At 48.4% G+C, this 25,469-nt stretch overlaps 1 protein-coding gene across 2 annotated transcripts in view; it reads left to right on the plus strand.

Annotated features, from left to right (window-relative positions):
* Positions 1 to 1,267: 1,267 nt before the first annotated feature.
* The window catches only part of Trpv3 (transient receptor potential cation channel subfamily V member 3), a 32,259-nt gene continuing 8,057 nt past the window's right edge, over positions 1,268 to 25,469 (plus strand). For both annotated transcript variants that reach the window (XM_013111577.3, XM_013111578.3), the window contains exons 1-12: positions 1,268 to 1,386; positions 10,299 to 10,403; positions 10,500 to 10,586; positions 11,285 to 11,439; positions 12,182 to 12,358; positions 14,098 to 14,238; positions 16,024 to 16,304; positions 18,478 to 18,654; positions 19,525 to 19,683; positions 20,324 to 20,425; positions 21,347 to 21,420; positions 24,639 to 24,804. In XM_013111577.3, the coding sequence (XP_012967031.1) occupies positions 1,268 to 1,386; positions 10,299 to 10,403; positions 10,500 to 10,586; positions 11,285 to 11,439; positions 12,182 to 12,358; positions 14,098 to 14,238; positions 16,024 to 16,304; positions 18,478 to 18,654; positions 19,525 to 19,683; positions 20,324 to 20,425; positions 21,347 to 21,420; positions 24,639 to 24,804 (1,743 nt within the window). The remainder of the gene's footprint in view (positions 1,387 to 10,298; positions 10,404 to 10,499; positions 10,587 to 11,284; positions 11,440 to 12,181; positions 12,359 to 14,097; positions 14,239 to 16,023; positions 16,305 to 18,477; positions 18,655 to 19,524; positions 19,684 to 20,323; positions 20,426 to 21,346; positions 21,421 to 24,638; positions 24,805 to 25,469) is intronic.

The following is a 25,469-nucleotide window of genomic DNA, read 5'->3' on the forward strand; positions in this document are numbered from 1 at the left end:
TTTTGCTTTTGGCCTAGCAAAGCCTTTTTAGCCCAATATGTCCACTCATTGCTTTGGGTAGAGGCAAGTATTGAAGGGTACCCATCTGGCTCTGGCTGTGATGGATACAGGCAGGGTTGGGGGTTACTTCTATATCTAAGTAAGTTATCTGAGGTGACTTAAATTGAGGTTGGTTCCGACAGCAGTTACCTCTTGTCCACACTACCTTTTCATATGTATCCTGCATGGCTAGCAGCTTCTTCCCCCTCCCCATGATCCCCATGCCACCTTCTTCCTGGCCCCAGGACATTGGTCTTCCCACATCCATGTTCTGTTCTCCTTCAGGCTCAGTTGTCTATGTAGCCTGGAGCCTTCCTTAGCTCCTTGCTTCCCTGGCATTAATCTCAGCTTCCAAGTTATGTTTGAGGGCCTCACAAAGTGACTCAACCTGTTGCCAAGCCCTCCTCTGCCAGGGTTTCCCATGAACTCATCCAGGGTCTTCAGCTCCACTGGCTCCTTTCCTGTCACTGCACCGTCTTGAGCCCTGGTCATTATGCAGGCTGTGCCCCCAGCTTAGATGGCATTACTGCTGCATCCCCATCTTTAAACCTCCCTCCGAGAAACATTCCCTAATCTCTTTGGAGGGTTGAGTGGTACCTTTTTCTAACTCAGCCATACGAATCATTAGTAAAGCATGTTTGGACTGAAGGGTTGGCCTTCTGCACCCCAGGGTAAGTGACTATGTGTCGTCTAAGCAAGAGGGAGTCTGATGGGGTGCCAGTCACCATCTGGCTGTGCTTAGCTTGTGGGAAAGGGCAAGAGTAGTAATCAGTGGGTGATCTGCAGAGACTACCTGCAGGTGCCTAGAAAGTCGAACACCCTAGCTGTGTTATTCAGAGCAGAGACTAGAGAAAAGGAGGTGACATTGGCGTTCTGTTAAGGTCAAAGAAGTGTGACCTTGACACAGAGATCTGAATACAAAGTCTTGGGGTAGGGGCATTGAGAAAGCAAGTTAAGTCTCAGAAGTCTGTCAGAGACTGATAGGGCTGGAGACAGTGACAGGAGCTCAGAGGCAGAATGCTTCTGTCCTGGACTCTATGCTGGCCTCTCCTCGGCTTCAGAAGCAGGAGATATGTGCCCAAGAAAGGCTGACAGTTTGCAAAGACAGGGCGTGAACTTCATGTTGGAGAGGTGTGAGCAGGAGGTAGATGGTACCCTATGGGAGTCTGAAGCCCCCAGAAGTTATCTCCCGCCCACTCAATCTCAGTCTGTGTCTTAGGCTCCAGCAATGAATGCTCACCCCAAGGAGATGGTGCCCCTCATGGGCCGAAGAACCACAGCACCCAGTGGGAACTCCGTTGTGCTCACAGAGAAGAGGCCGGCCGACCTCACCCCCACCAAGAAGAGGTGAGACTGAAACCTTGGGCCTGAGCTTTATACAGTCTGGGGCATTGCAGGCGTCCACTGCAGAGATCCCGTGTTTCCTATAGACTCAGGAATCTGAGTGTCACATGGGGTGGCCTGATGACAGACTGCGTATAACTTGGGGATGGGGAGCAGGCTTGCTAAGGTCTTCATGAATGGCACAGGGAGGGGGGTCTTCTTTTAGAAAATTATTTATTCTTTGTTTTTATGATTTTTCAAGACAGGGTTCCTCTGTGTAGCTTTGTAGACCAGGCTGGCCTAGAACTCACAAGAGATCTGCCTGCCTCTGCCTGCCCAGTGCTGGGATTAAAGGTGTGCAGCACCACCACCCAACTTAATTTATTTATTCTTTTAAATTTTATTTTAAATTCCAACCACAGTTCTTCCTCCCACCCCTCCTCCCACCCCTCCTTACCCTCTCCCCCAGCCCACCCCTAGTCCATTCCTCATGGGTAAATGCTTTCATGAGGAGTCAACAAAGTCTCACACAATAGGTTGGGACAGGGCCAAGCCCCTTTCCCATGCATTAAGGCTGAGCATGGCATTCCACCATAGGGAATGGTCTCCAACAAGCTAGCTCATGTATCAGACTTGTATTGTGGTCCTACTGCCAGGGGCCCCTCTGATAGTCCAAGCTTCACAGCTGTCTCCCATATATGGAGGGCCTAGTTCAGTCCCCTGGAGTCTCTACCACTGTAGGTGTGGAGTTCATGAGTTTCCATGGAGCTTGGTTCGGCTGTCTCTGTAGATTTTTCCATCATGATTTTGACCTCCCTTGCTCATATATTCTCTCCTCCCTCTCTTTGACTGGATTTCTGGAACTAGGCCTGGTTCTTGGTTGTGAATCTCTGCGTCTGGTTTGGGATGGGGTCTTCTTAGACGGGATGGGGGAATTGAAAGAACATTCAGGAAAGCTCTTGGAGGGGTAAGGACTGCTGAAGCCATTCTTGAGAATAGCAGTAAAAAGGTAGGTGATGTTCTAGGTAGTCTGGATCCTTGGCTGGACATGTTGTTTTCTTACATACACAAGTGGTTTTCAATCTACTGTGGAATCAAGTCTGAATAATGGTTTGTATTGGGAAAACCTGGGAAGGCGGAAGGTACTTTGTGATGGATTCAGTATTGAATTGTGCAAAGTGTAAATTATTGGGACCTTACCAAAAAAGTGTGTTTTGGGAGACAGAATAAAAGGAAAATCCTGGCATGCAAGGAAGGAGGTAGATGTTTTGGATTAAGCTGGATAAAGATGGCTATAGCTAACCAGAATATATTGGTTTTTTTCATGGCCACTCTCAGTTAACAGGCTGGGCACATAATACTCTTGGCTCAGTATTTTCTTTTCTTTCCTTTTATTTTGATTTTTGAGACAGGGTTTTTCTGTGTAGCAGTCCTGGCTGTCCTGGAACTCACTTGATAGACCAGGCTGACCTCAAACTCACTGAGACCTGCCTGCCTCTGGCTCCCAAGTGCTAGGATTAAAGGTGTGCACCAGCACTGCCTGTACTTTTAATATTTTAGTTATTTTTGTGCATTGGTGTTTTTCCTGCATGTACATCTGTGTGAGAGTGTCAGATCTTGGAGTTACAGACAGTTGTGAGCTGCCATGAGGGTGCTGGGAATTGAACCCAGGTCCTCTGGAAGAGCAGTCAGTGCTCTTAACCATTGAGCCACCTCTCCAGCCCCTGAGTATTTTCTTTTGAGATAGGATCTTGCTATGTTTCTCAGGCTTGTCAGGTACTTGATACATAGCCAAGGAGTCTTGAATTTATGATCCTCCACCTTCTGAGTGCTGGTGTTACAGATGTGCAGCCCCATTTACAGCTTCAGTTATTGTAATGACTGTGTGTCTCATAGGGCTTCAGATGCATGGTAGGGTCACCTGGTGGGAAAATGGAGATTATGACCGAGATGGCTATAGCTGTGCTGAGCTGGATCTCTATATGAAGACACTACAATGGCACCAACTTACAAGACACAGTTAATTGCCATTGTGTTGACATAGACAAGATGATCAGTGCACAGTATGTGCTGACTTTAATAGTATGGGGCTCCTGGGAGCTGGGCAGGGCTGGAGAGCTTTTGTCTCGATTCTAGGTTGAGGATGCTGGGACAGAGAACAGACTTTAGACCTCCATGGCTGATCTTTTTGGGTGACTGGGCACTTCTCAGTTGGGTCAAGTTACACCAAGAGGCTAGTTCAACTGTGTTTTCCCTGGACCCAGGGTGGTCCATAGTCTAGGATGGCTCATTTGCCCTGCCTTCTCTGCCCCCACCCTAGCTCTCCTCTTGGGCCATTGGAGAAATTGGTTTCTTCTGTCTGTTGGTTAAAGTCAGAATCACTGAAGTTTCCTGTGTGTCAGGGGACAGACACCTGAACACAGAGATAAAGAGCACCCACTCTTGCTCATAGCCTGGAGTGGGGGACACAAAGGGGAATGTGACAAGTGTCTGGAGTAAGTAAAATAAGCTACAACAGAGGAGGACTGAGGAGGTACAGGTCTCTCCGAGCTCATGGGCAGTCTGGAGAACTTCATAAGAGGAGGTGATAGTAGAGTGAGCTTCGGTAGGTGGAGCTGGTGGAAAAGGGTATGCGGGGCAGTGGGACGTGAGAGTGAAGGCTGAGAGCATGGTCTAAGGAGTTTTAGCAGCTGATGCCACGAGGGTCACGTGGAGACAAGTCCTATGAGGGCCAGGTCTTGGGAGAATCTGTTAAAGTACACGGATGATCCCAAGGAGAGTAGGGGAGTCACAAGGTGATTTCCTGAAGGAGGGTATAGAGAGATAGGAGTTTTGGAAATGTTGCTCAGATTGATTCATGTGGACAATATGTTAGAAGGGAGACTGGGGGCAGGGAGACCTTGAGGAAGATGTTGGGAAACAGGAGATAGGTGGTAAGGTCTGAGCCTGGGTGGTCAGGGATGGAGGAAGGGATGGATGTGAGTGGAGTCAGTCATGGGATCTTCTGGGGGCAAGAAGAGAGAAGGAAGAATGAGATGATACACTCTTCTGGTGGGGTAACTTAGAAGGACAGAGGGTTGCCTTGGCCAAGAGCCCACCAAAGGAGCAAGGACAGGAGTGGTGAGCCAAGGTCATGTGTGAAGTAAGAGGTGCCTAGATGACACTAGGCAAAGCTTCCATCCTGGAGTTCAAGAAAGAAAGCTAGGAGGAGAGGAGCTGAGACAGGTGGCATTCGAGTTGGGGCACCCTGGATCTACATGGACCAATCCGGGAAGTAACAGAAACACAGCTGACCTAGGCCAATAAGGCCCATCTTTCTGGGTCTCCTTCCTTTCCACTCCCAGAGGAAAGGGATAGGGTTGTGAACAGGCTCTCAAGAAAACCTTGAGTTCTTCCCCTTCAGGCCTGGCTGAGCTGCTTTTTTTTGTTGTTGTTTTTTGGAAGCTTGTGTCTGCTCAAGAGATTAGTTCTAGACCACCCAATCCTGGCCAAATGACTACCTGGCCCAGGGTATGAGGTGTGACTTTTGTCTCCTGAAGTGGTGGCTCCACAGACTCTCTGAGGGTATTCCTATGAAGGTTTGAGACTTTCCCTTAGAAATGACTATAAGACTTGGGCCTAAAGAGAAAAAAAAGAATAAATTGTATGTGAAGACAGAATGCAATGCCAGTCATTATGAACTATTAGGCCATGAACTCATGGGAGAACTGAAGGCAGGAGGGTCTACAGAGGGGAGAGATCTTTGGACCTGGGAGCTTTCCTGAACCATCATGCCATTCCTTGAGTAGCTGCCACATTGGCCTCCTTATTGGGCCCTAGGCAAGAGGACATACAGGGTCAGAGTGATGGCCTTGGGGAGTTTAGACACTTGGGGATTTCTTGGGTCAAAGCCGATGGCTAGACAAGCTTTAAGTTGCTTCCTGGTCTTGGAGTTGTCTCTCAAAAGTGACAGAAATGGTGGAGAAATGGTATACAGTTGTCTGTGCACCTGAGTTAACCACACCCAGGCTGCACCCTTTGACCTGGACCAAAGCAATAAACAATGAGCATCTGCACAGGCAGGATCCGGGATGACATGTGGTTCAGCCCTTACCATATGCTTATGATGGTGGGTGGGATGTGGTTGTGTAGTGTCAAGTAGGGCAGGGATGTGTCAGACTCTGCCTGGCGAGTTAGGCCATTGCCTAATCGTCTGGTCTTCCCTAGTCCGTCTGTCATCACTCCTCTCTCCACATCATGTTCTCTGGGCTTTCAAACTTTCCTTTTCCAAGACAGACTTCCTTTCTAGCTCAGGAGGTATTTCTTATTCTTCTCTCTGCTTCAGGGCTTTTCTGGAGCCAGAGGCATATTTCAATGTACAGACCATGTTCCAGTTAGCCCAGCACAGAGCCTCTAATTCCTGTCCTCAATTATAAGAGCCTTCATTGTTCTTGTGCTCCTACAACCAGCCTCTCCTTAAAGAAACAGATGTGGTAGCTGGGACAATTGTGTTAGCCCTGGTTGACATCTCTGGAGGAAGGGGTCTCTGGAAGGGTGATTGTCCCCTTCCTATCTCCTCAGTTTCATACACGGGGAAACTGATTAGTTTTGAGTAAGTGGAGGAGTAAATGAGGAACCAGGCAAGGCAACGAGGGGAGCGTGTGAGCCAGAGGAAGCTGCCCAGAGGCTCAGCATCAGCCAGGCCGTAGCACAGTGAGATGGTGCCTTCCTTCTTCCGTGGGGCCCTCAGCTAAGGCTTGGGTGCCACATATTTACATGATGTGGCTTTCTGTGCCATTCTTGATCTCTTGAGAAGAGGGGCTCAGGGGAGGAGTGGCAAAAGACCCCACTTCAGCTTGTGTGTGAGACTGAGAAGGGGCGGGGAGGTGAAAGCTTTCAGAAATTTGGAGCACAGCCAATCACAGGAAGGATTTGGCCTCCACCATTGACAGCTTTTTTTTTTTTGAGACAGGGTTTTCTCTATATTGTTTTGGAGCCTGTCCTGTAACTCTCTCTGTAGACCAGCTGGTCTCGAACTCACAGAGATCCATCTGCCTCTGCCTCCCAAGTGCTGGGATTAAAGGCATGCGCCACCAACACCTGGCTCACCATTGACAGTTTAGGTTGTGTTTATCTGTCTGAGTATTGGTCATATCCACAGACCTCTCCACCTCATCTACCTACTTGATTACTTATTATCTATCCATCTATCCATCATCCATCCATCCATTATTCTGTCATCTACCCACTCTTCATCTATTAGCTCATCTGTCCTTTTGACTGAGCAGCCGTTATTTCCTCCATTTGAATATTTCTCACTCATTGTCTATCCTTTCGTACATCCATGCAGTGGGATCTTCTGAGTACCAGTGTCACTGTTAGGGAATCAAGGTTGATTCTGGAAAATCAAAGATAGTACCATTATGGGCCCTGCTACTGGGAAATATACAACTGAATAACAGGGTATTGTTCAAAGTCAAAAACCAAATGGCCTATTTGTGCTATGTATTGGTCTTACCTTGAAGCCAGTTTTGATCAACCCACTGGAGTAGCAAATCTGGGAAAAAAAGGGAGTCTGCCTGTGTCTCACACACTGTAGGAGCTTGATAAGTATTTGTTGAGTGGCACACTCTCAAGGGCAGGGTAGGCTTAAAGGAGGACCAGACCAGGTTTTCTTGGAGAAAATTTATGGGTGTGGGTTTAGGACTCTTTCTGTTTAGAGAAAATCTGGAAATTCTCAACAAGGATGTCTTGAGGCTGAACCTCTAGTAGATAGATGTGTTTGGAATCTCTGAGTCAGGCTGCCATAGTGGAGCAGGAAAGCTTTGGAATGGTAGCTCAGGGTGTGGTAACCTGACTGGATAACCCCCAATGTCAACTTCAGCTAGACAGCTCATAAGTGGTTGGTCTTGGGGTTGCCGTGGCTGGCAATTATCTGACCCAAGCAGTATCACATCAGCTGAGGATTCCTGGTCCAAAGATGGAAAGTGCCCACCTAGAGTCATATGCAGAACTTGACCAGAACCCAAACTTTCTTTTTTTTCCTGGTCTTTATATATATATATATATATACATATATATATATATATATATATATATATATATATATATATATATAAATTTAAATTAGAAACAAGGTTGCTTTACAAGTCAGTTCCAGGTCCCTCTCCGTTTCCCTCCCCTCCTCCCGTGCCCTCCCACCAACCCCCCCAATATCCCCTCATTTCCCCAGGGGGGGTGAGGCCCTCCATGGTGGTGTCCAAAGTCTGTCATTTCATCCAGGGCAGGGCCTAGACCCTCCCCCAAGAGTTCAGGGTGAGAGTGCATCTCTCATTGTTGGATGGGAGTCCAAAGTCCATTTGTATACCCGAGAACCCAAACTTTCTAACCCTTTGTCTTCTTTCTTTAAATATTTTTCTTCTCTTTTGAAATATTTGCTTTTAGGTAAGGATAGATTCCCCCACTCCCCTTTTCTCCTTTTCTTTCCCCATTCCCCTCATCAGGTTCTTACCTGTGTCCCAGACCAGCCTTGAACAATCTCGCTGCCTCAGCCTCCAGAGTGCTCCATAGTGTGAGCCACCATACCCGGCAGAAGGCTCTTCTTTGGTGGTCAGAAGCCAGGAGGGGGAAGGCCAATGCGTCCTCCACCCCATTTATGGATTTATTGTGAGCTTTAGGCTTATCTGTGCCTGAAGTGAGGAGAAGGACTTCTCAGGCCAGCCAGGATTCTCCTGCCTGCCCTGATTGGGTAGCCTCCTTTTAGCTAACCCCTGCAGCGGATTCAGCTGGAAGCAGGCCCAGCGGACTAAGCTGAGAACAGAGCAGTATGCATCACTGTCAGTTGTTAGCCTGGACAGCAGGAATCAGGTTCTATGGCTGACTGAGTCTGCCCTGGGGGAGGTGCTTACTCATCCTTAGCCTCGGATGCCTCGCCTTTAGACTGGGGTCACACCCTGTTGCTCTTCTTTCTAAACTTGAGATGGGAGAAACTGCGATTTGGAACATCCTCCATTCTGGGCCCAGGAAAAACTCAGGCAGCAAAGGTGTTAAGGAATGCTGTGTGCCTGCAGTCAGAGGGCCAGCATTCTCGATGGGTCACATGACTAGCAGCAGCTATGCTGTGGCAGCTGCAACTGAGTTCACCCTCAGCTGTTCTTCACCTTAGTGTTACTGGAAGACTCATCTCCTAGTGTGTGACCGTGGTGTTCAAGGTCATGTCTATCTGGTTTTGTGGGTGTGGCTGGCTGTGGCTGGAGTGTCTTGGTCAGAGTACCAATGTGTGTCTACCATTCTTTTGAAGCCTGAGGAGAAAGCTGATTATGGCTTTGTCTTTCTCCTTTACTGCCTGGTAATGTTTCCTGGGCCTCTCCTCCTTTCTTTTGCATGTTTTAATCTATTCTTTTTGCTAGTATATATCAATTGCACAAAGTTAGGGGCTTCATTATGGCATTCATGCAATGCACATAACGAACTTTGATATATTCTCCCCTCTTGTTACTTTTTCTTTTTTGAAAAATAGTTTTTGAACATTCATTTATTTGTGTATGAGTATATACTTATTATGTGTATGGGTGTTTTGCTTACATGTATGTCTGTACACTATGTGTGAAATGCCCACAGAAGCCAGAAGAGGGAGGGTACAGGATCCCACAGGACTGGAGTTACAGATGGTTGTGAGCCACCATGTGCATCCTGGGAATTGAACCTGGGCCTTCTGGAAGAGCAGCCAGTGCTCTTGACTGCTGATCCGTCTTGCCTGCTTTTTTGCCCACTTTTATCATTATTCTTCTCTATTCCTAGCATTCCCACGTGTAGTTTTATTTTTCTATCTTCCACAAATGAGAAAAAAGATGATACTTTGTGTTTCTAAGCCCAGCTTATTTTACTTAGCAGGCTGATCTCCAGTTCCATACATTTTCCAAGAAATGATACAGAACCTCATTCTTCATGGCTGAATAGAACACCATTTTATAAAATACCATATTTTATTTGTTCATCTGTGGGTGGGCAGCTGGGCTGACTCTGTAACTTGGCTATTGTGAATAGTGATGCAATAAACATGGATGAGCAGGTATCCTTGTAGGGTTCTTTCTACTGTAGACTTTTATACTATAGACAGTATAGGTGAATCATATGAAAGTTCTATTTTAAATTTTCTGAGGTGCCTCAATGTTGATTCTCACAGAGGCTGCACTACAGCAACATGTAAAGGTTCTTTTCTCACCAAGCCCCGTTCTTGCCATGCTTTGGTGTTGCCTGTTATCTTGATAATAGCCATTCTCACATGATATATCTTATATTTTATTTTTTAAGGGATAGTCCTGCTATGTAGCACAGGCTAGCCTTAAACCTATGATCTTCCTGACTCAGCATCCTGAGTGAGGAGATTAGGGGCATATATGTCCATGTCTAATCTGGGTTTTTCTTCTTGGTGGGGGATACTCAGCCTAGGTTGCCAGACCTTTGAGTTCTACCTGCTCTAGACTAGATTTCTCAGTTCACTTTCTATTCTGACAAAGGGATTAATGGGCAATGAGGGCAGCCAGGGTGATTCTGGCCCTTTCCCTTAAGTTGCTGGAAGGCCTGTGTGGATTTGAATCTGGGGAGCCTTGTTAGAAGGCTTTGCCTTCAGGTGTAGGTTGTAGGAACAGCTGGATGGCAATGAGAAGCTCAGCTCCTGTTCCATCTTTGAAAGGCCGTATACCTGGAAACAGCTGCAGATCCTCAGGTGCTGGGCCATCCTCAGTGAGCCTCTTGGGTCCATCCACATGGTATTTTTAGAGACAAGAGTCATCCAGGCTCAGCTTAGAACCCAGGCTCTTCTCCATCCCCAAAGACTAGGTTAGGACACATGGACATAGGCTGAGGACTCAGTATGGGTGGGTCCTCTGTGGCAAGGCTGCAGGACACATAGGGCCTGCCCCAGCTCTAATGGCCTTGATTGGGTGTCTCCTCAGTGCACACTTCTTCCTGGAGATAGAAGGGTTTGAGCCCAATCCCACAGTCACCAAGACCTCTCCTCCCATCTTCTCCAAGCCAATGGACTCCAACATCCGGCAGTGGTGAGTACTGGCTGCTGGCCTGGACACAAAGCTGGGCATGGTAGCACTATACTTTTCTGAATTTGTCTTGCTTTCTTCCCTCTCCTCCATCTCTAGCATCTCTGGCAACTGTGATGACATGGACTCCCCTCAGTCTCCTCAGGATGATGTGACAGAGACCCCATCCAACCCCAATAGTCCGAGGTCAGTGTGACCCTCCCCCTTGTCTCACTATTCTCAATATGGGGAGCTATTGCAGGGATGGGTTGCACAAGAAAGACAACGAGACCATCTGCTCTGGTGATTGGGACAAACACCTAAAGGCCTGAGCCATGGTTGTGGCATGTGACATTTTGTGGAGAGGAGTGAAATATCAGTAAATTATTTGATGATATTTGTTCATTACAAAACAATGCACAGGAGAATAAGAACTTTTGCACAAGTTACACAAGTATATAAACTTAAAATCCATTCACATAGAACATCAGTATGCATTTTTCTAAGAGCACATACGAACGAAAGTCAGTACACCCACATTACATACAGCAATGGTCTGCTTGGAGTACGGGACAGGGAGGGATAGATGGAAAAGTTCAGATAGGAGATGAAAGGGAGCGTTCTCTTTCCTTAGTTCCATAGTTCAAGGTAATGGCTACAATAGGCATCCATCCTTCTTGATCATCCTCGTGTGTATATAGTTATATTCTGATCAATGTGATTACACATAGATTGGAAGGGGAACCTGATCAGGCAACACCGAACACAAACACGGGCATCCCCAAAGACATGAGAGGCATAGGAGTTGGAGCAGTGGCCTGGAGGCCAGCAGCTCTGTTGGTGGAGGGGAAGGGGGGGGAGTCAAGGCGAATGTGGGGTGACTTCGTGGTGCCTTCTGGTCTTAGTGCAAACCTGGCCAAAGAAGAGCAGAGGCAGAAGAAGAAGCGGCTGAAGAAGCGCATCTTTGCCGCTGTATCCGAGGGCTGCGTGGGGGAGCTGCGGGACCTGCTACAGGAGCTTCAAGAGCTCTGCAAACGGCGCCGTGGCCTGGATGTGCCTGGTCAGTGCCTGGCCCTGGTACAGGGTTCAGACCCTGGGGACCCTGGTTGGTTTGGCTTGGCCCCTGATCCATCTCCTATGGGACTTGAGCATGAGACACTTTCCTTAGGTACTGGCATAGCAACCGTGAGCTTGGCTTGGAGGGACACAGGGAGTCATGGATAGGTTTAGGCAGACAGAGGGCATGGTCTGGCTATGGGGTGGAGTAAATCTGGAGAGAGTTGCTATTCAAACAGCCTTGGGACCCTGAAGCAGGCCTAGGAGAGGGGGAAGAGTCTTGGGGAGTTCCCCAGTCATTGACAGGAATGGAAGGATTTGGGGGTTCATAGCTGTCTGGGGATTAAGGTGAGGAGCAGGTTGATGGGTGATGAGTTAATTTTTAGACCACCAGGAGGGAGAGGATGGAGATTTCAGCACAAACACGGGCAGTGGGAAGCCAGGCAGCTGGTGACATTGTCTCCCATTCATGGAGAAGGTACAAAGGTCTAAGAGTAGGGGGGGGGAAAGCTGGAGTAGCCTTTCATAGGGGGTAACCATGAACAGCAGACCAGGGAGGGAGCTGGAGGGGAGGCTGGGGAGAGGAAGGAAGAGTGTCATGTAGTACAGGGTTGGGGCCCTCCTGCGCAGGATACGGGGAGTGCTTTTGAGGTGCAAGGCTGCAGCTCCTACACCCTGTTCTGTCTGCGAGGCCCAGGCCAGCCAGCTCTTCTCGTTCCTGCCTTTATCCTTGACTCCATCTGCAGACTTCCTCATGCACAAGCTGACAGCCTCGGACACGGGGAAGACCTGCCTGATGAAGGCTTTGCTCAACATCAACCCCAACACCAAAGAGATCGTGCGGACTCTGCTTGCCTTCGCTGAAGAGAACGACATCCTAGACAGGTTCATCAACGCTGAGTACACGGAAGAGGCCTATGAAGGTACCCGCAGGCAGAGGCAACCTAAGGGCAAGGGACAGAGGTTGGGATTTCCCAAGGTGGGTGTGGCTGCAGAGCCGGGCCAGTCTTGCTACACAGAGGCATCTTGGCCATGAAAGAGGCCAAATGCAGCAGACACGCTTCTCATCCTTCCTTTTCCCTGTGAGTAATGCTGAGCCGGGGTGGACAAGTCAGGAAACGTGATGCTCTAAAAAGGCGACTTCAGACAGACTATGTCAGGATTGAAGATAACGACGATGCAGTGTGACAGGGAGTGACTGGGGCGAGCAACTGTAAAGTGGTGACTTGACCCAGAGCGTACCTGATGGGAGAAATACAGAGCAAGCTCAGGGGAAGAGCCCCAGGACCGGCACAGGCCTGGTGAATCTGACAGTAGGAAGACTGGGTGGCCTGGGGATGTAGCTCAGCTGAGAAGAGCTTCTCTGGTATGTACAAGACACTTAGATCCCCAGGAACCACAGAGCAAACAAGCATAAACAGACAGAGGCCTGGGCATGAGGCTAGAGAGCCAGGTAGGGGCCAGAAAAGGTAGCAGTAAAGGTAGCAGTAAAGGTAGCAGTAAAGGTAGCAGTAAAGGTAGCAGTAAAGGTAGCAGTAAAGGTAGCAGTCAGTGCTGCAGTCACCAACATTGTACATGGTCCCATTTCAGTGTGGTTTTGTGGCTTGCTTTGTAAGTGGAACTAGGAGATATAGTTTATGGCCTTGTTTCCCTGCCCAGGACACCCACTGTGAGCAGTTAATAGGCCACATCCTGAGTCTTTGGAGTCAGTAACCAGCTTGTCACAGTTAGCAGAAGCGGTCAGCTCATGAGCAGTCATCTTGCTGACATGTTGGGAGATGTAAACAGCTCAGTCTTTAGCCCTCTATATGGGGAAAGGAGTCTTGAGTCTTTGTTTGAACTCTACAGACTTTCAAAAGGGAAAGTCATGGCACCATGGAGGAGGGTGGGAACCCCTGTCCCGACTTTTCTCCCCTCCCAATCTCTTTCTGTACTTCTCTTTCTTCTTGTTTGTAGTTCAGGGTCCTATGATCTTCCCACTGCTGGCACAAGATAAGATCCCTTTAATTTTGGGGTGGTGGTCCAGGACAGTGCTTTTACTATGGAGCTATATCTCCAGCTCTTTTTTTTTTTAATTGAGCTAAGGTCTCATTGAGTTGTTCAGGTTGGTCTTGAACTCACTCCACAGTCCAGGTAGCTTTGGACTTGTGATCTTCCTGCCCCTGCCTCCTGAGTAGCTGGGACTATGGGTCTGGACCACTAGGCCTGCCTAGCAGAACCTTCTGAGGGTAAGGATGGAGTCTGTTGCTCATGGTCAATTCCTAGATGCCCCTAGGATCCCACACTGGAGAGGTTTTTTTTAAAAACACATTTTTGAGAGAGTGAATTTATCAACTTTATTCATACCTGTGGTAAAGCTTTTCTGTCCTAATCACAAATCCTCTTCCTTCTCAACCTCCCCTAGCCTCTTGATTTCTCCACCAAGTCCTTGTTGTTAGGCTTGCAGGAGGTTGTGGGCATCCTTGCCCTATTTTTTTTCCATGGAGGGGTATTACTGGTCCTTCCTTTCCCAGAATCCAACTGGCCACCAACATGGTGTCCCCCACATGGTATCTACATCCTTTGTGTTTTCAGTCAGCTACTGCTACCTGGGGCCCAGGGGCTCTAAGATCAGCTTAGGTTATCCCAGGCCTTTGGGCACCCATGCCAGCTCTGTTTGCAGGGCAGACGGCACTGAACATTGCCATTGAGCGGCGCCAGGGAGACATCACTGCAGTGCTAATAGCAGCAGGTGCTGATGTCAACGCACATGCCAAGGGTGTCTTCTTCAACCCCAAATACCAGCATGAAGGCTTCTACTTCGGTAGGTGACATCGTGGGGCACGGGGAGAGGAGAAGGGGTCTCTTGCCCTGAGCTCCACATGGGTGCGCTGCAAGACTGGGTCCTCTCTGTGGATCAGAAACTGGGTTGGTGCTGACCCATCCCAGAGGGTTCACTGGTGCCACCTCCAGAGAGGCCCACTGGGGTGGAAGAGCCTGTCAGTGTGATCTGGTCACAGAAGGGGTCACATCTGCAGGGAACAAAGACTTTGGGTGGTGTGTGTGTGTGTGTGTGTGTGTGTGTGTGTGTGTGTGTGTGTGTGTGTGTGTAGAACACAGTTCCGTTGAATGAGGAGGAAAGTGACCTGTCCTAGAGCAGTAAAACAGATGGGTTATACTCTGTACAGACTGGCAGAGTCAGTGGGGAGAACCCTTGACCCGTCAGAAACCCTAAAGCAGTTGCAGTTGTGTTGTGTGTGCCAGATAGATGTCCTTACAGAAGCACCATGCAAACTTGAGGTTCTGAAACTTCCTGTACACTTGGCTATAATGCCTATAATGTCCTTCCTTCACAACCTCTTAGCTTTATTGACTGTGTGTGTGTGTGTGTGTGTGTGTGTGTGTGTGTGTGTGTATGTGTGTGTGTGTTATTGGGAGGAAAGACACAAATGCCTTTCCCCCACTTCTGACAATGTTCACATTGCCTTTATGGATTCTCTGGGTATAATTTAGGTATAGTGAAACCTACCCACTTTAGTGTACAATTCTGTTATTGTTGTAAATACATTACCACCATCACAGTAAGGGCAGGCAATTAGGAAGCTCTCCTGGGCCTGACTGTCACTGCTCTGCTCTGTTTTCTTTCTCTCTCTTTTTTGTGTATGTATGGTTTGTATGTGAGGTGTATGTGCATGTGTATGCAGAAGCCAGAGGCCATCTGCTGTCCTCCTCTATTACTTTTCATCTTTTCCCCTTGAGGTAGTCTCTCACTGAACCTGAAGCTAGGCTGGGGGTCAGTAAGCCCCTGCCAACTGCTTGTCTCTGTCCCCGTAGCAACCATGCCCATCTTTTTACATGGGTGCTGGGGGTTTGAACTGATTTCCTCATGCTTGTGCGGCAAACACTCTTATACACTGGCTTCTAATCAGCAGGACTAGATGAGTCTGGGCATCTTTGAGGACAGCTTCTTGCTCAGTCATTCTTGCATCCTCATCACCCAGCATCGGACCTAGTTACAGTCAGTGTTGAGAAACATTCATTGGGTGGAATGAAGAGAGGGCACAGTAGGAGTAAAACAGAGGAAGAGGAACCAGGAGTGGGTGGAAGAGTTTCTAAATTTCAAGTAGGGTGGTTAAAGTGAGTTAGTGAAAAGGTGGGATCTGAACAAAGACTGGGGATAAGCAATGCCGACTATCTGCAGGACGCAAGAACAGCTTACGCCAAGGCCCCGAGGTTAGAAAATGTCCCATGTTGGAAGAAGGAGGCAGTTCCTCCTGAAAAGGTGTGGGTGTGGCTGAGAGGATGAGAGGCCAAAGCACATAAGGCTTTCTGGTTGTACTGGAATTAGTCCTGGGTAAGCCGGGACCTAGATTGTTCTGCTCCTCTGCTGAGCAGAGTGTTGGAGAGTCAGTGGGGAGCAGGGAGAGCAGGTGGCTACTAGTGTGACCTTGCTTCAGTCTTCACTGAGCAAGGGCAGGTGGAAGGTGGTCAGGGAAGCTCAGGGGTCAGGGCTGATGTGATAGTCAGTGTCTGGGACTCCGGCCATGGGACCTGGAGGCTATTGCTTTTGGCCTATGAAAGGACTGAGCTCTGACACTCCGTTCCCCAGGTGAGACACCCTTGGCCTTGGCAGCGTGTACCAACCAGCCTGAGATTGTGCAGCTGCTGATGGAGAATGAGCAGACGGACATCACCTCCCAGGACTCTCGGGGAAACAACATCCTGCACGCACTGGTGACAGTGGCTGAGGACTTCAAGACCCAGAATGACTTTGTTAAGCGCATGTATGACATGATCCTGCTGAGGAGTGGCAACTGGGAGCTGGAGACCATGCGTAACAATGATGGCCTCACGCCACTGCAGCTGGCTGCCAAGATGGGCAAGGCTGAGGTGGGGCTCTACAGCGGGTGTGGGGGCTGGGGAAGCACAGCTGTCACTCTGACAGCCTGGAGCTTGTCTGAGGATCCCACAGGTTCCAGCCTCAACCCTAGCTTAGGTCTGGAAGTGCAGTGGTGACTCTGTGAGATCCAGCTTGTGCTTCATCCTTAGGACATTCGTCTTGTGCTCCAGAGTTCAGTCTCTCTTCCTGGGACTTCCTAGGTGGGGCCAGCTTGTAGAGTCCCTAAAGCCAAAGTGATGCAATATCTCAGGTGTGGTTGAGCATTCCTTAGTGGTGATGCTCAACCACAGACTGTGTGTCTGTCCTTCAGGCTTGTCTCTTCTGTGGGCAGTGGTTCCAGAATGGCTGCTCTGAGTTCACAGCCAATGGGCTTCCGCTCCCTGGCAATAGAAGGACCTTAGTCTGTTGATCAGGCCTCTTCTCCAGCAGAATGTGGCTATATGGGCCCTTTGCCTGTGTGATGTGGTCAAAGAACTCTAGGCTAATCAATTGGGCCAGGCTGATGTATTTTGTTTATCTGTGGCTGCATCTGTGGCTTAGATAAGATCAAGTTTCTTCTCAGGGGATGGATCTTTGTGTGCGTGTATGTGTGTGTGTGTGTGTGTGTGTGTGTGTGTGTGTGTGTGTGTGTGTGTGTGTGGACTATGGCTCCTGAGAGGCTGTGGGAGGATACTGGATGGTTGGCATCTTTTGAGCAATTCCGGCTGTGTGCCCTTCTACTTCTCCTAGTCAGCTGTTCTTAGGTCAGGCTGGAGCTGGAGCTCACAAGGGACCCTTTTATTCCCTTGTGGGGGAGGAGGAGATGGAAAATGGCTTTAACAAAGGGAGAATTGTATATCTGATCCTCTCACCCCATCCTGCCACTCAGGGTCATAGCTTATAGGGGCTTTGAGGAGAGCTAGAGGATATTTGTGGGTCTAGTTTCTTCCATGAGCTTTTCCCTGCACGACACTGTCTCATTCGCACTCCCTGCTACCCAGCCTAGGGGAGATGCATCTTGAGGAGGCATGGCTCTGGGACCTCTTATGCTCGAGGGCAGTGGTTCGCAACCTTCCTAATGCTGCAGTCCTTTAATACCATTCCTCACATTGTGATGACCCTCAGTCATAAAATTATTTTGTTGCTATTTCAAAACCTTAGTGTTGCTTCTGTTCTGAATTGCAATGTATATATGTGGTTGGCAACCCCAAAGGGGTCTTGCTTGACCCACAGGTTGAGATCAGCTGCTCTAGAGGATAGGGAGGTACCCACTAGGAGGTTCCTGGGTCCTCTCCTTTATTCAGTGCTTTGTGGAAAACTTTCCTGGAAGTCACCCAAGGTGGCTGCCCTACTGGGAGTGGAGGACACAGCAATGCTGAAGCCACAGACCTGCCCTTGGGGCTTTTACTCACTGGGGTGTAGGAATTATCTGCCTGGCTGATGGGAGATGCAGGAGGAATTGAGAGATTCACACACAGATGTTGTTCTCCCAACAGATCCCTTTTGTTGGGTTGTGGGTTCATGTCCCTGGATGCTCTATTCCCAATCTAAGGTGATCGATGGCTTAGCTTTCAGGAAGTGGTGAGATGGAGAGTGGTGCCCCCCATCCCCTCAGAGGACCCACCCAGAGCTTCTCAAAATGCTCTCCAAGTTTCTCCCGGCATCTGGAGTTTTAGTAGTTGGCTTTGTGTTCCAAAAAACTCCCCAGAGACCCTAAAATACAGTAGAGCTTGAGGACCACTGATCTACAGAGTGGGCTCCACAGGCCTGTTTGTGAATGCTGCTGCCTGATGTCACAGCTTATCCAGAGTGATGAGCCTGGCTGTAAAGCCTAGACTGAGGGTGGAATGGAAGAGCAGAGAAACCAAGAGCTTCAAGTTCAAGCCTCATGGATCACTTCTAAAAATGGTCAGTTCTTGGATTCCTTACTGAACTGGAGCCCAGTTGGTTTGGAGACCCACCAGCCGATGGTTTGGCTTTCTGCAGTGTGCAAAGGGCTTTTACACTCTGTGAGAAGGCAGAACTGTGAACTTTACTCCCATTTCACAGACACAGCTGGAACCCAGGGTCATGGCTCCAGGTAGAGGTGGCACTCATACTATTTTTGGTAGGTCTGGGTTGACCTGCGTCTGGCTGGTCTAGCCCTGTTGTTCACAAATCCCATTGTCCCTTTTCCCATTCCAGATCCTGAAGTACATCCTCAGTCGTGAGATCAAGGAGAAGCCTCTCCGGAGCCTGTCCAGGAAGTTCACGGACTGGGCTTATGGGCCTGTGTCATCCTCACTCTATGACCTCACCAATGTAGACACCACGACAGATAACTCTGTGCTGGAAATCATCGTCTACAACACCAACATTGACGTGGGTCTCCCAAGCAGGTGGCAGGAACAAGGAGTGAGGGGTGGACCCCAGGCCAGGACTTGAGGACCCTGGGAGGAATTGTGCCAGAGTACCCTAAGCCCTATATTGGTGATTTGTCTTGATGGAATCTGGCATAGAGGGTATGGCCCAAGCAGAAGCTAGCTCTTTTGCTTCTGGCCAACAATGAATAATAGAGCTAAGGGTGGTAAGGGGCTGGCTTCAGAATCCCTGGCAGTTTAGAGGCAATGAAGAGCTGTGTGGTATTGATCTCTTATCCTAACTCATCTATGTGTTCTGGTTTGGAGCCCTTTCTTCCTCTAGGCTTGAGTGCATGTGAAGTGCTCACTAGCCAGAGCAGCTGGGATCCTTTTAGGAGGAGGTGGGAGAGGGAAGGCTAGTGAGGCTGGAGGATCAGCTCAGACAGTTGTCAGCTCTTGGGGTGAGTGAGGCAGAGGGCCAGGCTCCATCCTTTGTATTTTATCAACAGTCCTACCCCCAGAGGCTCCCTGGGCCCTCACAGCAGCCTGTTTGGCAGGGTGGGTAATGGTTGTGGTATAGATAAAGAGGTGAAGCCAAGAAAGGCTCATGAGGCATCCTAAGGTCACAGGGATACTGCAACCCCTTTCTAGTTTCAGTCCCTACTATGCTTCAGCTCTTTCAGCCAGAAGCTGCCCCCAAACATAGCATTTGACTGCCCCATGGGACCCATGGGAGCTGGGAGTTACTCTTCCAACATTTCCATTAGCCAGTTCATTGCTCCCAGTGACTGGAGCCCAGAGTCACTGTCCCTGTTGACTCTGGGCTCCTGATGGGTCCTTTGAAAATGGTCCCTCTCTGCCTGCCTCATCTCCACGGGTGTTCTATCCCCAGAATCGGCATGAGATGCTGACCCTGGAGCCCCTGCACACGCTTCTGCATATGAAATGGAAGAAGTTTGCCAAGTACATGTTCTTCCTGTCCTTCTGCTTCTATTTCTTCTACAACATCACCTTGACCCTCGTCTCTTACTACCGTCCCCGGGAGGATGAGGTATGGGGGTCCTAGGGATGGGTTAGTGGGTAGGAAGTTCTGAGGTGGAGGATCTTGGAACTGTCTCATGTGGAGATGGGGAAGCTGAGGCCCAGAGAGGCTAAGGAATTTTCATGCTGTTGTCCAACTTTTCTTAAAGTTTCCAGTGAACAGACTAGTTAGCCAAGCTGTAGGTGGAACAGTTCTAGGGAGATTCATACTGGGAGAGAGTTGGGGCCTTCCCCGGCCTTCTATGTGGGTCTAGAAAACACGGTGTCTGCTGTGAGGCCCACAGGAGGTGGGTGGAGGAGAGGTTACTTGGTCAGACTTCTCCACTACTCTAGGCTTCAGTTTCCCATCTGCTAGTGGAGTGCTGAGTCTTGACTTCACTGAACTATGGGAGGAGGCCCCGTTGAGTGTCTGGTAGTGGATGTGGTCAGAGAAAACCATGTAATGGTGTTGTTAGAAAATAGAGCATTGTCCCTCTCACTGCAAAGTTCTGGGTTCTCATTGAGGGGCAGGCAGGGCCAGAGACAAGGTTCCATAGTGACCTCTGGTCCATCTGGAAGGCCCAGGATGCATATACAGCTTGATTCCTCCAGAGCTGGTGTCCTTCCCTCCCCATTCCTCACCCTTACCATCTTCTTCCCTTACTCCCCAGGCCCTCCCACACCCCTTGGCCCTGACACACAAGATGAGTTGGCTGCAACTCCTAGGGAGGATGTTTGTTCTTATCTGGGCCACGTGCATCTCTGTGAAAGAGGTGAGTACGTTTCTCTACCATTCTAGAATGCCCCTTGAGGCCAGCAGGGTGGGAGCAGGGCTGCTTCCATCCCAGCCTGTGTTGCCACTACTGTAGGGGTTTCAGGAAGACATTTCCTTTCCAGGCCTTAGAGTCCTAAGGTATAGCACAGAGAATAATGAGTGAAACAGGCCTATTCTATTGGCTCCATTCACTATTCCATTCATCTGTTGAGTTGTCCACCATGTATATATCCTTCAAACCACTCTATCATTCTTCCCTCTTGATTCTACCATTTTTACCCACCTTTTATCATCTATCAGTTACTCATTCATCCATTACACATCCTACACAACATCGGCACCATACTTCTGTCCTCTTTTCAATCATTTCCCCATCTGTTTGTGTATCCACCCACCCACTCAGGTACCTACCTGCTTAGCCTTTCAACCAGCCAATGAATCAATCTTTTGTATATGGGACACTGGGATGCATGTGTGACAGGGATGAAGGGAATTTGCCTTTCTTAAGCTCAGCTTGGTAAGGGAGCTAATGGGCACTAACATTTAGACTGTATGGTGGATCAGAGCAGTGTTTAGAGGGAGGGAGATGACTTGTCTGGGAGTGGGAGCAGGGATGGGAGCTTCATCAGTACAGTAGGACAGGACAGGGAGACCATAAGAAAAAGCAGACACAAAAGCTCAGAGGCTGGGAAATTAGGCCACACTTGGTGGGTAGCTATAGTTTCTGGGGGCAGGAGTGAGAAGCCTGTTGGAGGGGTCACCCTCAGTGAGGTGTCAGTGATGTCCTCCAGGTCACCCTGGACACTAGCTGAGCTGTCAAATACAGAGAGCCCACCAGAATCCCCACTGGAGCATATCTCCTAAAGCCTTGGGTGAGGGCAGGAAGAGGGTTAAAGCCTTTCTTTTCTGTTGACTCCAGGGCATTGCCATTTTTCTGCTGAGGCCCTCCGATCTGCAGTCCATCCTGTCGGATGCCTGGTTTCATTTTGTCTTGTAAGTAGATCTGTCCCTTTGATCACAACTCATGGGAAGGTCTGAAGACTCTAGGGAATAGCCCTCCAACTGATGTCCAAGCACCCTGCTACCATTATTGTTCAGAGACCCTCCTTCGTTTTTTAGATGGAGATGTATGTAGATGCCTGTGAAGAGGATCAGCAGACCTTAGGACAGAGCCTTGCCTGTCCTGATGGCATGGGAAGGCTGACCCCATCTCTCAGAGCCCCAAATGGCAGGCACCCCAGAGAAGCAGAGGCTTGGGCCATCCTATTGGTGTTTACCCACAGCAGTGTATCAGGGCAATCCCTTCTAGCCTCAATGATACCTCACTCCTGGAGTTCTCAGAGCAGGGTAGTAAGCCAGACACCATGATGCAGTGCCCAGCAGTGTCAGAACCCCAGCTGTTGCTGTGTTGGTGGCATGGGCCTCAGTGAGAAAGCCCGGCTTAGCAGCCTCTCTGTATGAAGTCATATGCAGCTGTCACCGAGGACTCCTCTGACCCTGCCCTTAATGAGCAGAGGCAGACTCAGCTTGGCTCTGTGGAATGTCATAGCCAAGGATGAAGAATGCTGGTTCTACAACTGTGGAACACTATTGGCGTCTTTCTTATGAATATGTAGGAGGTTGATGTTTCCAGTTATGTGTGTGTGTGTGTGTGTGTGTGTGTGTGTGTGTGTGTACCTGCATGTGTACAGTAGTGCAGATGTGTGTATGTAGGCCAGAGTCTGATGTTGGGTGTCTTTATCAATCATTGTCTACCTTATGTTTTTGAGAACCTTTACTTTTTGAAAATGGTCTTTCACAGAATCTGGAGTTCCCTGATGGGCTAGTCAACAAGCCCCAGGGATCCCATCCTTCTATTCCTGCCTCCCCACAAGCTGGGAAGATGAGCACTCATGGCCACACCTGGCCTTTTTGCTTGGGTGCTGGGGATCTGAACTCAGGTCCTTATGCTCATGTAGAAAGCTTTATGCCGGCTGAGCCCTCTCCAGCCCCTACCTAGCAGTTTTATGTGTGCCTGCCCTCTAGAGCAGTGGTTCTCAACCTGAGAGTCATGACCCCTTTGTGTGTATGTGGTCGAATGACCCTTTCACAGGGGTCACCTAAGATCATCCTGCATATCAGATATTTATATTATGATTCATCACGGTAGCAAAATTGCAGCTATGAAGTAGCAAAGAAAATAATCTTATGGTGGTGGGGGTCACCTCAGCATGAAGAACTGTATTAAGGGGCTGCAGTATTAGGAAGGTTGAAAACCACTGCTCTAGAGGTATGAACTGAGTTCTTCATTCCCCCAAGGATAGGGTCAGTAAGTAGGCAGGCCAGATAGACACTGCTCCAGGATGCAGGACACATGTGTGCCTGCCACTGATGAGAAAGCTTGACAGTTCCAGAGAAGATATGTTTACCCAGCCTCTGGTCCTAGGGCATTTTGTCCTGCTCTTCTGATTCTCCTTTGTTTTGTTATGGTGGAGGAAGGTGGGTCCACCCTTCCACACCACAGCCCTTGTGCAGTTCATCAGCCACGCCTTTGTTCTTCACTTGCAGGAAATGCAAGCTTGCTGTTGTCTAAATTTGTTTAGGTACTTTAGAAACTGTCTGACATTAGAAGCACAAGAGTTTTCAACTAGATGTCTGCCAAATTGTAAGTGTGGGCACTGTTTAGGAGAATGTTTTCTTCATGTATGTTTGTTGTATGCTGTATTTATTGTTTGGAAAAGTTTCATATATATAATATATATAATACAGAAATATAATGCATTTATATATTATATATATAATACATTCTTCATTAAATCCAACTTTAACTCTTACCCTTTCATTACCTCTCATATTTCTCTACCACTTCTCCCTTCCAATTTCATGTACTCTTTTTGTTTTTTGGAGACAGGGTTTCACTATAGCAGGCTCAGAACTCATTATATAGACAAGGCTGGCAGCCCATCAGGGGTCATATTGGTGGCCATCACTTGCCAAGAGCTCCTCAGCTATGGGTGGGGCTTTGTGGGCTCCTCCCCTACTCATGCTGGCATTTTGGTTGGCTCGATCTTATGTAGATCTTGTACATGCTGCCACAGCCACTGTGACACACACACACACACACACACACCAGTGCTGTCACACTCAGAAAACACTGCTTTGCAGCAGGCCAACCCAGCCTCTGGCTCCCTCATTGTTCTGCCCCCTCTTCCACAATGATGTATCACCCAAAAAACTACCACCTTTAACATTCTTCAAAAATATTTATTTGTGTGTATGTGTGTGTGTGTGTGTGTGTGTGTGTGTGTGTGTGTGTGTGTGTGTGGTGTGTAGGAGGGATGGAGGCCACATGCCATAGTTGAAGTCATGCCATATATGGAAGTCAGAGGACATCGTGTAGGAGTTGGTTCTCGTCTTCTACTATACGAGTTCCAGGAATTAAGCTCAGGTCGTCAGGCTTGGCAGGAAGCACTGTTACCTCTTGAGTCATCTCACCACCCCAGAAACCTCCATCTTAATCACTTGGAAGCACAGCTCAAAACTGTGGAGAATACATGGCTGTGCACCCAGCCTCCAGGTTGCTTTTCTTCCTGCGAAACTGAAACTCCGTACTGAGTAAATCATAACCCCATCTGTCTTCCCCTCTGGCAACCACTCTTCTACATTTAGTCTCCAATTTTGACCACTCTGGGTACTTCACATAAGCAGAAAGATGGTAACTGTCATTTTACAACTGTCTTACGTCATTTAGTACACATCATACCTTAAAATGATAATAGAGTAAGTTTTGGGAGACTTTAAAATTATGATTAGTTTGAATTATGATTAGTATGAATGTTGGAAGCTTTTGTAATTTTTATTAAAAACATACTTTTTACTAAATCACTGATCTACTCTAGTGTTTCTCACATCTATGTGGGAATTATAACCATGTAGGTGATTTCCAAGCCATCTGGCCTTGTGGGCTGTATGCTAGAGTCTGCTGGCATCCGGTATGTATACATATTTTTAAGTCTCTGCCAGGAACAACCAGTCCACACTGGCCTTTCCTTGCAGCTAATGATGCAGTCTACACTGCACTGAGACCCAGATGAATGCATGATAGGCAGTCTTATATGTCTCATCAGCATCAGCCACCAGGGTGACTCTTGGAGAGGCTAAGGATGGGGGTGGTGAATGTTTCTGCCCACTGCTGAGAAGTAAGGCCCTTGTCTCCTGTGTCTCCTGAACAGTTTTGTCCAAGCTGTGCTTGTGATACTGTCTGTCTTCTTGTACTTGTTTGCCTACAAAGAATACCTCGCCTGCCTTGTGCTGGCCATGGCCCTGGGCTGGGCGAACATGCTCTACTACACGAGAGGCTTCCAGTCCATGGGCATGTACAGCGTCATGATCCAGAAGGTATGCTGGGGACTGTTTAGACAGCCCTTTGAGGGCAGGGTGTCCACTTTTCAGATGTGGAAACTAAGATCTGGAGCGATAATCAGTAGTCCAGCACTTCCTCCAAAATGCCACAGTCTTCATTTGGTTTTGGTCAGATGTTAAATGTCTAGCCCTTAAAACACCTGGGCTTGTTGGGCACTGGATAGGAACACACTTTATGAAGGAGATGTTCTGATCCTAGAGGATCAGTGTGCTGGAAAACTATCTAACAATTGCCTTTTGGGATATATGTGTGTGTGCATGCCTACATGAATACATAGACAAGTGTATCTACATGGCATACATTCAGTTGTCATAAATTTTTACTATATGAAGGATGTTACCAGCCTGTGGTTGCAGCTGCCAAGTGAGCACTGTCCTGTCTGACCTGAAGTCTGGTTGATGTTTTACTTTGTAAGCAGCAAGGTGAGATAAAGCCCTGGAGACTTAGCCTGGAGCTTTAGTCAAGCTGAGAGCAACCACTTTGTTGAGCTGGATAACTGTTAGAATGAACTGGAAGGGTTAATAGCATTCTTGTGCTCGTCACTATGTAACAGTGAGACACAGCCTATACTTAAAAATGTAATATTTTAACTATTTACCTGACTCCTCTGCCTAACTTCTTCTCTCACCCAACACTCTTA

Source organism: Mesocricetus auratus, unplaced genomic scaffold, assembly GCF_017639785.1.
Source record: "Mesocricetus auratus isolate SY011 unplaced genomic scaffold, BCM_Maur_2.0 Super-Scaffold_100007, whole genome shotgun sequence".
Classification (NCBI taxonomy): domain Eukaryota; kingdom Metazoa; phylum Chordata; class Mammalia; order Rodentia; family Cricetidae; genus Mesocricetus; species Mesocricetus auratus.